The sequence below is a fragment of the Hakea prostrata genome, chromosome 8 (genome assembly GCF_041222555.1).
Source record: "Hakea prostrata isolate BN-2017 chromosome 8, UWA_Hpros_2, whole genome shotgun sequence".
Classification (NCBI taxonomy): Eukaryota; Viridiplantae; Streptophyta; class Magnoliopsida; order Proteales; family Proteaceae; genus Hakea; species Hakea prostrata.
The window spans coordinates 14,287,647-14,302,145 of NC_142607.1; the positions used below are offsets into that span (position 1 = coordinate 14,287,647).

A 14,499-nucleotide genomic window follows, 5' to 3' on the forward strand; every position below is an offset into this window, starting at 1 on the left:
AGGAAAGCTTTTGATGTGGTTATGATCCAATAATTTTGGTGTTTTTATCATTATTTCGATTAGTTAAGCTAAAAATTATATCATTTTGTACCACCATTGATGTACATTTTAGGAGGTTCAATTCATTCCACATTTATATGTCCTGGTCTCCGTTTAATTTTATGGATGATGTCATTTTTCAACCCCTCGACTAATGCAATTTGATGGATTTCTTCTCAATCTTCTCTCGCTCTCAATACATTAGCTTTTGCCTAAAGATATCTTTTAAAGTCGCAATAAAATTTAATGGACAGAGTTGTGGTTCGAAGCTTTCTTAAAGAAAAATCAAGACAAAACTCCTTCATATTTTCTTTCCATATGGTCCCATAATAATCCCTAATAGCGTGCAAGAAACTTCCAAGCTTTAAAGTGTGAGAAAGACTAACTAGAATTTCAATGAGTTGGCTCACTTAGCAAAAGATCATCACTTTGTAGTATGACATCAAGAGTTCGAATTTCTTTGTGGATCAAAGAAAAAGTCATGTTGTATATTTAAATAAAATATCATATAAAGTTATACTGTAAAAATATAGTCGAGGACCGCATAAGTTGACCTGAACGAACCTCATTATGTACAGACAGAGACAGTACTATTATTATGGGTAGGTCCTGTGTCAGGCCTTATGTTAGCGTGAGGTGATGGAAGGACGGGCCACTCAGGCGGAAATGATCTCCACTTGTATTTTGAGAGAATAATGGTAACTTTTTGGTCTAGGTATAAGGTTGTACTCTCACATTTATTTACTATAGGGGGCCCACTAGGAATTTTTCTTATCAGAATTTAGAAGTAGGTCCTAATATATGAGGGGAACACAAAACTCCAGCAAGGCTATTTTTGTAGGTCCTAATATGTGGTGGACATAAATGTGGGGAACACAAAACTCCTTGGTGAGGAGTACTCTAGTCGACCGCCCAAGTGCTACGTTTAGGTCTTTAAAAGTCTGGACGTCTATCCATCGTGTGATGTAGAATCATCCGGGACAAGTCATGCTTTATGGTGGGCCCAGAGAAACGTCTATAGATGGACGTTGCTTGGGTCTTGCGCAATAAATGCGCAGGACCATCAAGCCATTCACTTTGGGCAGTAGGATCGGAATTTCGGTTGAAATTTTGATCTCGACTGTTGAAATTCAACGGTTGAGATCGAAATCTCGACCGAAATTTCGACTTAATGATGCTGTGCATTAAATGCGCAGGATCCAAGCTTTTTCGCTAAAGAATACTCTAATAAGTTAGTGTTGAATGGAACCCTCCAATCATTGAAGACAAAAGGGGCCGTTTGTGGAAACCCTAGCGCATACGATTGTGCTGTCTTGATGCATCACAGCCATCCATTTCTTCAAATGAAAGATAAAGTGGGTCCCACTAGATGATTCTGATTCACAAATATGGGTAACTCCGATGATGACTGCAACCTACCTAGGCCTCACCTCATATTACATAAAAAATAAAATAAAATAAATAAAAAAAGCTCATTATCTATGTATACAGTAGACTCTGGCAGCGTGGATTGATGGGGCCCACCTCTCTTTTGTCCTCTTTTTCCTTTTCCTTTTCCGACACAATGGTCCTTAATAACATGGACCCCACTTGGGCTGACTTCTGTTCCAAAAAATACCTATCTTTTTACTTTTTTTTTTTTTTTCTTCTTCTTCATATTCACAGGTTTTAAAATGAATTTACTTTATCATATTTAATTTATTTTAATCTATTCGTATTAAAAAAATATAGATAGAGAGATATTGTTTAGATTTCAACGGTCATATCATAAACTAATTCAAATCATTTCAGGTTGATTTAAGTCAATGTTAGTTGTTATTGATATCCTTACAGAGGTTTAATCGAATTACAAAACCACATCCAAGTGCCATTGAGTGGAGGTTGATTGTTTACGTTAAATGATGTACATTAATGCCTTTCTATTAGATTGTACTAAAATACATTTGTTACTGGACTCACGACGGATAGTTTTGGGTTTTTTAAATTTTTATATAAATTCTTTTAAATTCTCTTAATTTTGCCAGTTTTTTCTCTTTCGACATGTGAAATGTAGCTGTTTGGCCACCCCCAATATCGAGAACAATCTTTAAGGATAAAACGATGGATATAAATTTCATTTCTGATTAAAAAGTAATTCCTCAATCCCTATTTATTTTCTCCTCTCTCTTCTCTCATTTTTTTTCCTATTTATTCTCTTCTGTTTCTATAAATGTTGATTAAAGGAAATTTTTTAAAAAAAATCTTATTAGGTTTTCAAAAATTAAAATGTCATTCTTAATTAGAAACTAATTCTTCAATCACTATTTATTCTCTTCTCTCCTCTCTCCTCTTTTCTTCCTATTTATTCTCTTCCCTTTCTATAAGTGAGGTTAAGAAAATTTGAAAAAAATATATTCTACAATTAAATACTCTTTTATTTATCGTTTCTCCTTTCTTTTTTTTTTCATTTGATTTTATATTATATGTTTCTGTATTTCTTCTGCAGTTTTTGTTATTTGATTTTGTATTGTGAATAAAATGTTTATTAACTAACTATCATTGGTTTGCATCTCTTACCTAAAAAAAATAAAAAATTTGGTTTACATCTCTTACCAAAGAAAATTTTGGCTTACATCTAGCTTTTTAGGGTTGAAGTCATGTGTATATATATATTTTTTATATTGTTACTTTAATTTTACCTATATTTTGTATAAAAAAATCATTATCAATAATTTACCATTTTTTCAAATTTATGTGGAAAAAACGTTAGTTATTCTTCAACCGGAAGGGTATCTGGCTTTTATTCTTCGCCTCCCCCCCAATATTCCATCTTGGGTCCACCCCTGACTGGACTCGGTACAATACAATATTTGATGTAACAGAGTGCGTCTATTAAAAATACTCGACCAATATGATATTTGGTACCTATACTTTGAACCTTGAGTAAGACTCTTAAATTGCGAATAAAATAAGTGGATAACGCATGGAAATTTTGGTTATCATAATAGCTTTCACATGAACCTTAAAAAAAAAGGAAGAAATAAAATTAAATTTCACTTGAGTTTTGATACATTCAATGAGTTTCATTTTACTTTTCATTATCTTTGATTTAAAAAGAATAAAGTGAACCCTTTTGGCTCTTTTTCTTTTTTTCATAATACTCCAATGCTAGAGCATTAGGTTTATGATGGATTCATCTCTTGGAATTATTATCTAGTCTTCTTAAATTTTATCATTTTTGTATGGAAACATGCATTGGAAAAACCTTCTTCTTTTGTTGGGTACCGCATAATCAAGCAAGTTTTCCTTTCCACGTTTTTCACAATGCATGAGGAAATCATTTTTGACGATCAACAAAATAAGTTTGAAGAGAAACTATAATGAAATCATGAAATTTTACTTTTATTTTTTGTAAGATGGGATCATTAGTAAAATGAGAGAGATAAGCAATGAAGAGCACTAGATATCTTTGTGCACTACTCTTAGGGTAATTATGGCGTGTGAATTATCTCTCTTGACCGGTGTGCTCCTCTGAAGGGATTACAACATCAAATTATGTGGGGCCCATAAGTAAAAAAATATATCATATCATACTATTTTATTATAAAAGCATGAACTGAGAAAGGATGTCTACATTTCACTTCCCAAAACACCCCTACCTTCTAAAACTACTAAACCTTTAGGGCTTGTTCGGTTACATGAGTCTGAAGATTTCAAATATCTAGAAATATCTAAAGATTTTAAATCTATACACTTCAAATCTATGGAGTCATAATTTATAAAATTAAGTGTTTGGTTGTGGAATGAAATTTGTGAATTCATCATAAAAAACTATTTAATCGACATGATTTTTGTGAATGTGCAAACGTAAAGCTTTTTTGAAATCTCTGGATTTCACCCCTTACCCATAAATCTACAGATTCACGTTAGGAAAAGGTGAATCTATAGAATTCATGAATCTATAAATTTTTACAACCAAACGGGTATAATTCTTATATTCATGAATCCAGAGATTTCAAATCTCTGGATTCATGTAACCAAACAGACCTTTAAGTAATCAAAATAGAATATCTAAAAATGTAATTTGTCAAATAACTAATCATACTATCATACTACTATTATAAAAGCACGAACTGAGGAAGGATGGCTACATTTCACTTCCCAAAACACCCTTACCTTCTAAAACTACTAAATCTTTAAGTCATCAAAAAAGAATATCCAAAAATATAATTTGCCAAATAATTAAACGAGATTTAAATTTCCAAACAAAATCTTGTGTTGACAAAATCCCAAATCATTATTTATTATAAAAATAGAAAAATTATATTTAACAATACATTACACGTGCATATGAGTCGTTACTAGTATATTTAAATAAATAAATCTCATCACTCTAACCATGTGGGTCTTCTTCCTGTAATTTGTGGTCAACAGCCGTCAAGAAAGACAATCTAAAGTCAAGATTTTGTTACCATATTATCACATAGTTAAGTACTTAAGTATGATTATTGAATTTCATTTTACATATTCATTTGAGATTCTTGATATGAAAAGAAGAATACAAATTAATTGAAAAAGCAAGGCCAGGCCAGGCCAGGCCAGGAGCTGCAACCAAACGGAGCCTTGTAGTGTAAATTAATTGGTAACTTATATATTTTTTTTATTTTTATTTTGGAATTTATTGATTGATTTTCTGAATAATAATGACTTTTCGAACGCGTTGGAGTGTCTTCTTCTCCGACAAAATCTTTGGGTGGCAACACGAGCAAGATTCGACGGAAGTCTAAAGTGGCGTGGGCGTCGGCAGGTAATCATGGAAAATGGTTTCTCCCTCCTGCAGATTATCAACGTGTTTTGCGTTGCAGTGGAACACACACTCTCTCTCTGGTCAAAACTCAAAAGACTCAAAACTCAAAAAAGAGAAATTAAGAAAGGAAATCAAAACCAAGCTGTGAAGTTATTAGTGAGTGATTTTTGGAGATGCATTATGATTGGTTTTAGGTGGTTTCAACCAATACCAATTAACCAATTAGCTTTGGTGGTTGAATCACTTTTGTCTGCTCTAATCCTAGGCTAAATCGAATCTTAATTATTAATGTAGATTCTCTTTTCTTCCATTTTGGGGTCACCAATAGCATCACATTACCTTCATTCCTTCTGGTTTTGTTTTGACTTTTTAAAAAAAAAAAAGGGTAATTTTCATCTGGACCCCCCTGAGGTTTGGTCCAGGTCATTTTTAGTCCAGTTTAAGTTTTCTTTTGCATATGGCTCCCCCATGGTTTCAAAAAATGATTAATTAAGGACAACTTAACAGAAACTGTTAGTTTAATAAATTTTGTGACAAAAATACCCTTGTATCATTTGGATTTTTTTATATTTTAATTTTAATCTACTCAAATAAATAAATAATAAACAGTCATGGATTCCCTTTGAACAGTTATCCGTTGGAGTCGGAATACATTTACCGTCGACGAAGAAGATCTGAGAGTGAGCCACATTTGGATATCAAAACCATACCTGTGATCCTCATGTGACTCCACAAAAAAAGAAAATGAGGACAACTTACTGTTGGTCTCCGTCTACAACAGGGGTAACCGCTCTTCAAAAGTGTTACCTTTCTCATGTTTCAAGCTTGGATCAATTGCTATTTTTCTTGGAAGTGGATCTTTTGCTTCATTCCGTAGAATCGCGAGGTAAACATCGACAATCGGTTCTTTTGGGATTATTGAATACATGAATATACCCATTTCTAATTTTCAGTTTTTTTCAGGTTTCTGACTTTGTTTGATGATCTTTTTTCTTTTTTACGAGCTTTCTGTTTTTCAATTTTTTTCTCTTCTATTTTAGATGGATTCGATGGATAGAAAAAATCAGTTTTTGTTTTTTGGCTTTTGACTTTCTTTTTTCGTTTTTGCAGGTGCTCTTGTTTTGCCTTTTTTTGGATTGTGGATCCATCGTTTTTTATTTTTTTCTCATAGAACCAGTGGTAAGAATAGGTATGGTATCTCACGAATAATCTTTCAACTCAGATCTGAATGGAATTGAAGTTTGAAATTTGTTCCTCATGACTTCCATTTTGATGTTTTTTAGGGTTTGAGAGGTTGTGATTTGAACTGAATTCAGAATGATAAAAGCAAAAGTTATTGCTGTTAGGGTTTCCCTTCTCGCTTGAAAATTCGATTCTGAAGAAGAAGGAAGCTTTTGTGGTACGAAGCAAAAATAAAAAATAAAAATAAAAAATAAAAAATTTCAAACGAGGATATTTTTGTCACCAAATTTATTAAATTAACAGTTTCTGTTAAACTTGTCCTTATTTAATCATTTATTGAAACTATAGGGGAGCCATATGCAAAAGAAAACTTAAACTGGACTAAAAGTGACCTGGACCAAACCCTCGGGGGTCCAGATGAAAATTACCCAAAAAAAAACCCTCAAATTACCAGATATCCAATTTTTTAATTTTATTACTTTGGGAAATTATCATAATAATATTAACGATTACCCTTAGGGGATAGGCCGTACTTTTGGAGAGGTTCAACCAATCTGGGTTGAAAATTTTGACACACCAACCCCTCTACGGGGTAAAAAATAAAAAATTACTAAATTACTAATATACGACAACGATTGGGTGCGGACCTAGTACTGCCCTCCCACGTGGGGCTCTTTAATTTTATTGATTTTTTTTCTTCGTTAAAATACACTTTATATTATAAAAAAATAATAATTTAAATACGGTAATAATTATGACCATTCCGATCTCCGTACATCTGGCGTTGGCGGCATACGCAGGCCTGAAATGACGAGAATAGCCTGAGAATTGGGGGTAGCGGCAGCTACTTGATCCCACGTGTGCTGGGCCCACGAATGTTGTACTGATTGATCAGTGAATTTAAAGGTTCAAACTGAATCATTTTAGTGGAGGGTGGAGCCCATCTTAGAACTCCACACGAAGGCACACTGGAAACTACGTCACCGCCTTGGGAGTCAAAGTCAACTCGCAGTCTCAGATTCGCTGGATACCATTTTTTCCCTTTTTTTTGGGTAAATGCACCATTTTCGAATACCCTAATTGCACCATTTTCGAATACCCGATAATAACGAAAATTCTGTAATGATGTTGGTTTGGTTTGATTTCTTTTGATTCAAACAAAATCGTTTCATTAAGAATTTTTTTTTTGGTTTGTCAATCTCGATTTTCAAGGCTTTGCCTTGACTAACCCGGTGTTGGGATCGGATAGCACACCTAACTGTGGTGGGTGAGTCTCCCAATAGTGAAGATTTTGTGCATCTACAAGGTTTCGATACCACAACCTTGCTCAAGTAAACTTACCACTTGGATCAACCCCTTAAGATGTTTTAATCTTACAAACTGACAACTAACAAACTTTATTTTATTTTATTTTTTATCATTAATAAAAAATATAAAAAACATTAAATAAATTTATTTTCAAAATAGTCCGATTCTAAAAATGATTTATTTAATAAAATATTTAAAAGAAAATGTTTTTTAAAATAATTACCAAATCCTAAATTTTATAATTATTTTTTTGAGCGACTAATTTTCTCTTATGAACCGCTTTAATTACCCTCAAGCCTTATATGTATATATAAAATTATATATTTTGACCATATTTCATAGTTAAATTCTAAAAAAAAAGTACACTATCTCTCAGGTTTGAGAGTTTTTAACAAGCCTTTAAAAATATTTTTTGGGTAATTAATAGAAAAATAAGACTTCGGGTGATTTGGGTAGTTAATAGGAAAAATGAGTTGACAGAGAAAAATTATCAGAAAATTTGGTATTTGATAATAATTATTAAAAATAAAATCCATTTTAAGTAATTTTAAAAAATATATATTTTATTGAGTAAATTTTTAAAATATACGACCATTTAAGAAATTTTCCCTAAACAAAAAGGAAAAAAATGTAAATTAAAATTTATAAATCACCAATTTTACTTACAACAAGATTTTGTATTATAAATCTGTAAATTGTCTATCTTACATTAGTTTTAGGATATTATCATTGTAATCTGGTCTTGTTGCATGAAGAAAAATACTTTTATTTTTTAGAAGAATTTAATACCATTATGAAATTTGAAATGAGTTTGGATTCTTGAAGGGCTATGCTCTCCTAACGGCTATTGACCATGAATTACAGCAAGACCCAGGGTTAGGTGACGAGGTTTATTTTTGACTTATGGGTCCCACATAATTTGTGGTTGGACAGTGGTCTTCCTTCCGTTAGGAGAAATGATCCACACTCATTTAAAACTACCATTATCTCAAATTAGCATACATATGTAAATCTATTTCTTTGGGTATGATCACACACTTTAAGTTAAAAAAGAAAAAAAAATCTGATAGAACCAATCAATAAGCTGGAGCTGGCTCAAATGACACTTGTTCTTCAAGGACCAATAATGGCCCTTGAGGCCCTCAAGCCTTCATGGGGGAAATTCCCCAAGCCATTCTCAAGGCTCAAGAGGTCCTCCTAAAGTAGTACCCCACGTACATTTCATGACGTGGAGTGTCGGCGATTGTTTAATTTAACTTTTTTTTTTTTTTTTCCTTTTTTTCCTCCTTCTAAGCCACAAGTGAACATTTCTCTCTCTCTCTCTCTCTCTATTATCTAGAAAGCATAACTGATCATTTTACATTTATGGAGATCTTCCTCATCTGGGCTTATTCTAATTTTACCGTTAAATTTTTTCTAGAGAGGTAGCAGAGATAGAGAGATACCTTAAAAACCAATCTATTCCAATGCAAAAGCAGCACCAGATTTGCGTATAACCCACTTTATTGCTTCACCTTCCTCAATTCTTCTCTCCCTCTCTCTCTCTCTCTCTTTTTTGGAGTCTTGACCCCATAACTTGAATTCTAAGCATGATTTTCCATCGATCAACCCTTTAAATCATTGGAAGCATTTCCCAATTTTGCTACTCTAGTATACTATCCATTGAAGAACAGACCCTCCTTTCTCTCTAGCTCTTACCTCCTGCTACCTTATCATGCCTGAATAATCCTTCTGGGCTTCAAGCAGAAGAGTTCTGTGAATATTCCAGCTCTCTCACCCAACACAAATGGGGCGCCATTCCTGCTGTATCAAGCAGAAACTCCGCAAAGGCTTGTGGTCTCCTGAAGAAGATGAGAAACTCTTTAACCACATCACTAGATTTGGTGTTGGGTGTTGGAGCTCTGTTCCTAAACAAGCAGGTACTTCTTCATGACTCTTATCATCATTCTTCTTTCACTTTCTCTTGTTTTTGCAAGGTAATTAATAACATTTTCAAGAATAGATTCTGAGAATATTGAGTCTCTCTGTTTCATACAGACCTTCAGAGGTGTGGCAAGAGCTGTAGACTCAGATGGATTAATTACCTAAGACCAGATCTCAAGAGAGGTATGTTCTCTCAGCAAGAAGAGGATCTGATTATCAATCTTCATGAGATGCTGGGCAACAGGTACTTACTAAACCTTTTGAAAACTCATCTTTAAAACTAGCCATTAGTTACAGTCTTTTTTTTTTGAATTTTGATTAGAACCCAGCACCGAACACTCAATATCTCTTAATCAAATATGCAATTCTGAAACTATAGGTGGGCTCAAATTGCAGCAAAGTTACCCGGTAGAACAGACAATGAGATTAAAAACTTCTGGAATTCTTGTTTGAAGAAGAAACTCAGGCAACGAGGGATTGATCCCAATACACACAAGTCCCTGTGTGAAATTGAAGTTCAAGATGAGAAGAAATGCAGAGAACAAGAAGAGTACTTGCAACAACCTCAGCCAAAGAAACAGAGAACACTATCAAGTTCAGAACTTGGAATTCTACCTGGCATTAATGATTCATCAAGCTTCTATGATCCATTTCCTACCTTTGAATTCCAAGAGAGCACGATCAGCCCATTGGTGTCTAACCAGAATCTTCTTTATCAACAACACCAGGATTTTAACCCAACTTTGGTTCAGAATGAGACCCAATTAGAGATAAACCCAAATTTTGGGTTTGCTTCGATGCCTCATCTAACTTCTTGTGATAATTTCGCAGAACCAGATATTTCAGATAATTCAATCTCTACATCCAGAATGAGTGGGTTATTCTTCAGTGAAGGAAGAGAGCTGAGTTCTTGCAACAGCAGCAACACTAACAACAGCTACAATACAAGTGGAGTTTTCCCATGGGATTCCATGTTTAATCAGTTTCAGCACAAGGAGATAAAATCTGAAGAAGTGATGTTACGTCCATGGGAAGAAAAAGAGAGACAACATACACAGAGCCCAGAAGACTTTGGTAGCTTTCCATTAATATCATTATCTGAAGATCTAACAGAGGCAAACTTTGATCTCTTTGAGCAGATATGAGACTGTAAATTCGACACTGATTCCCACCGACCATGAAAAAAAGAAAAAAATCTATTTCGGTTCTATTTGGAAAATTTTTCCTCTTTTCCAGATGTTGACAGTACATGGAAGATCCTACATAAAGAGATTGAGTTGGTGATTATTTGAATTCCCTTTTCTTATTGAATCCTGTTTGTATACAGGAAGTTTGAAATAATGATGTTACAGGCTTACTGTTGTGTGAATAAAAGATTATTTTCTTACACTGTAAATGAATGGATTTTGTATAAGAGTTGCAGAAAATTTCCGTTATGAAAAGAGGTAGAGGTGTTGTTTTGTTGATGATGATGATTGTTCATTAATTCCAAGGTTAACTTAACAGAAAATGTAGTTGACATCAGTGTGATTTCTGAATTCTTGTCGTTCAATCTTCATTCTAATCAAGGTTGTGAAGAAAGTAAGGATTGAGGTGGGGTTGGTTCTGTGATCTTAAAAAGAGTTGAGTACAGTTGTTAGTTTTAGTTATTTGATTATGGCCGGTTAGGATCTTGTGGACTATAGTTTTCTTAATTTTTCTTTGGTAGAAAATAGTTTTCTTGATCAATTCCAGCATAAATGTGAGACACGTGTGTTCTTATCAAACCTAAAATAATAATAATAATAATAAACTAGGTTTGTTTGGTTTTCATGATAATTCCTTCATCACTACATCACCAATGGATTATGGAGGGAGGAAAAACTGATAGAGAGTTTTCAACCACTCGATGTATGTTGGTCTCTATGAATTTATCACTTTTATACTGTGATATATCGTATCGAAGTGGTAAAATAACTAGGCAAGTTTGGTAGAAATAGATATAAAACGGTATAGTACGAAGTTAGTTTTGTATGTACATTTTTTCTTGTAGAGTACTACACCACTTAGACCTTATCGCTTGACAACCTTAATGAAGATCTATATTTTTCCATCGGTTATTATTATTATTTAGAGTCTGGATCACCTCCCAGTCAGGGGAGAGTCGTTCTCCATGTAGTAGGGATAGGACCCACGTGGGATTCACTGGGGGCCTTACCTCTAATTCATTTTTTAAGTATTCAAAGGTGAGTCTTAAAAAACACATACTTCTCCCCTAACAAAGAGATGATCCAGACTCTATTATTTATGTATATTTCATTTTTTTCATGACTTACAAATTATTTATGGAGTATATATCATTGCATATGAGGGTCATTTTCTATATAAAAGGTGAATAGTTATACATAATATTTTATATAATTATATATTGTACCAAAAATAAATACGATGGAGATGTCTAGTTAATATTGTACCATACATGTTTAATGATCATCCCTAACAAGGGCATAGGCCATAACACGCTATTAATTAAGCACATTTTTATCTTGCAGTTTTCAATCATTTTCTAAGAATTTATTTGCAATAATAAATCAAAGATACAAAGCCAATGCCTATGAGTTGTCATTGTTTTGTGTCACTGCATATGGAATTATGGTTTTGATGATCTATTTTCGGTGTCTCATGGTGCAATAAAATGAAGTATAGTTTCAAGCCTGTCATCATTATATGTTAGTTAGGTCAACCTGACTAATTTATGTGGATTTACTTAGGTTCCTTGAAGCGAAATTCGTTTTACAAAAAAGAAAAGTCTATATATAATTTCACAAGTTTGGATGTTCTCAAGGTGTTTTCTCAATGAGTTTTTTAATCAGAGTTTTAGGATTTAGTCACCTCTAATATTCTAATTTAAAGAATAGGATAAATTGTAAATTGTATGAGTGCCCTTAGATTAAAATGTCATATGTAAGTTAATTCTAGGGCTGCAACAAGACCAAGTTGGGTCGGGTTTTTGCAATCAAAGTCCAGCCCTATATGTTCTAATGTGAGCTCATTCCTGCCCTGACCCTAGTTCAGGACCAAGGATTATTGTCCTTAGCCCTAAGCCTTACAGGGTAAAACCAAGCCCATTTCCGCCTTGATTGGCCCAAATTGGGCCCGATCGGGATGGGTTGGCCCTGATTGACCTGACCCTAATTGGCCTTATCCCTGGCCCTGGCCTTGTCCTTAATACTGATTGGCCCTGTCCTCTAGCCTTAATTGGTCCCATCCTCCCATCCTTGGACATAAAATATCAAATGTAAATTCATAACAAAAAATACATATAAGCATCACAAGTAAACTAAAAATAAAATTCATATAAATATAAAATGTTTCAATCTACTACAAAATGAGAAAATAGTCAATAAGTTGATAGTGTTACTTTAAACATAAATAAATTTATACTCCATAATTTTATATTGAGCTCTGAAAGTCTCCCATTGCTTTGGTGATGGAAATTGAAAACCTCTCCTATTACTTTAGCGATGGAAATTGAAAACCTCTCAAATTGATATCATTATTCAACAAAAAAATCCATATGCAAAACCTTGTTAACAAGTAAATCAACGAAAATTTAGTTTTTGTAGTTAAAGAAAATGATATTTTAGTAACAAACATAGATCTATTCTTAATAAGTTTTTATGGAATATCACATTGGAGGCAAAAGAAATATGTCAATATTCATGATGAGAAGTTGGGGTGTAGATTTGTTAGATATTAATTCTTTATATATTAGCTTTTATTATTTATAATATACTATCTCGCTTTAGTCAAAAAAAAAATCAATGTTTTTTGGGAACTAAAGATGACTTAGTTCAAAAAATAAAATTACCTTCAAAATAATATACAAAGTGAACTCATAGTCTAATATGATTCAAAATGACTGAATGTCAAAATTGAGACTTATAGTTTTATCAATGTTAATATGAAGAAAAAAATCTAGTACATGATCATGGTCAAATTAACATTAAGACTATAACCAAATTTAGGGTCAAGATCAGGGCCAAAATTATATGGATGCTTACTACATTGGTAATGAAGATATAATTTATTTTATTAATTTTTTACAAAACATGATCATGTTTTTAAAATTTGACACATGTTAAGTATTCACCCATATAGATTAGAATTAATTCTTCTCCATATGGGTGGAGGGTCTAGATTCAAATCATAGGCCAAGATCAGGTCAAAATCAAGGCCATAATTAAGGCTAAGATCAGGACCAACATCAGGATCACAATCAGAACCAAAATCAAGGAAGGGCCGGGCGGGCCAGAGAGTAATCCCAAGCCCACCCTTGGCCCTAACCGCCCTTGGGGTCAGAATATTTAGCCCAAGCCCTATTCGGACTCGGGGGGGGCGCCAGGGCCGCCAGAGCCAAACTTGCACCCCTAATAAGACCGATAGAGAGATTTATATCTCCACATGGCTAGAGGAATCAGTGCATGAATACAGAGGATCTGTAATCGTGAGTGGATAGAAGATCAAACGACGCTGCAACTTACTGTCAAACATAGAAGATCAAACCACGCTGCAATTTACTGTCAAACATGCAGAAGTAATCGAGTAAGGACTAAGGACAGTGAAGATGAGGTATTCTCAAGCACTGAAGAACTCAGTTCAGAAAGAAGAAAAGCAGAATAATGAGTGTTATTACGACCAACAACATAGTCTAGGAAAGAGGGAGATGAATGGATGGTGAACGGTCTCTGGAATATAATATTAATGGTTTCTTGAGCCATGCAGAAGAATAACAGATCACCATATCTGTTGATTATGAATCTGCTTTAGAAGGTATTTGCAAACATTTAAGGAAAGCAAAGATACGCCCAGATTCATCGAGAGGAACAAATTAAGCAGCTTGACAACAATCCATCATGAAAAGACTAGAAAAAGCAGAGAAAAACACTACGCTAGAAAGCACAGTTCTAAAGAGATGATCAACATAAACAGATCAGATCAAGGAGACAAACATCATGATGTTAGATTAAAAAGAGAAATAAAACTGCGAGAAAACTCTTCGAAGAAACAGATCTGTATGCACTTGGTGAAAAGAACATGCAGTGATTAAGGAGGAGAGAGTAAAGAGTGACCTTAGTTTTTGAGCCGAACAAAACACAGGCATTGATAAGAAGACTTCCGAAAGATTAGCCAGATCATGTGCCATGCAGGGGTAAAATGGATTCACATCCTCTATAATTTTTTTACCTACAATTCCCTGTAATTCCTTCATAGGATTGTGC

General features: G+C 33.7%; 1 protein-coding gene across 1 annotated transcript; it reads left to right on the top strand.

The window, feature by feature from the left end:
- The first annotated feature begins 8,675 nt into the window (after positions 1-8,675).
- LOC149007130 (uncharacterized) lies at positions 8,676-10,785 on the top strand. Its single transcript, XM_089165880.1, has 3 exons — positions 8,676-9,234; positions 9,353-9,482; positions 9,618-10,785. The coding sequence occupies exons 1-3, from the start codon at positions 9,102-9,104 to the stop codon at positions 10,381-10,383; spliced, it is 1,029 nt and encodes a 342-aa protein (XP_089022006.1). The 5' UTR covers positions 8,676-9,101; the 3' UTR covers positions 10,384-10,785.
- The last annotated feature ends 3,714 nt before the right edge of the window (positions 10,786-14,499 follow it).

What these genes read in the sequence shown, in the direction of transcription:
- LOC149007130 (XM_089165880.1), top strand. Translation starts at nt 9,102, where the DNA reads ATGGGGCGCCATTCCTGCTGTATCAAGCAGAAACTCCGCAAAGGCTTG. An exon ending in CTCTGTTCCTAAACAAGCAG is followed by an intron (nt 9,235 to 9,352) that starts GTACTTCTTCAT and finishes TGTTTCATACAG; the next exon opens with ACCTTCAGAGGTGTGGCAAG. An exon ending in CATGAGATGCTGGGCAACAG is followed by an intron (nt 9,483 to 9,617) that starts GTACTTACTAAA and finishes CTGAAACTATAG; the next exon opens with GTGGGCTCAAATTGCAGCAA.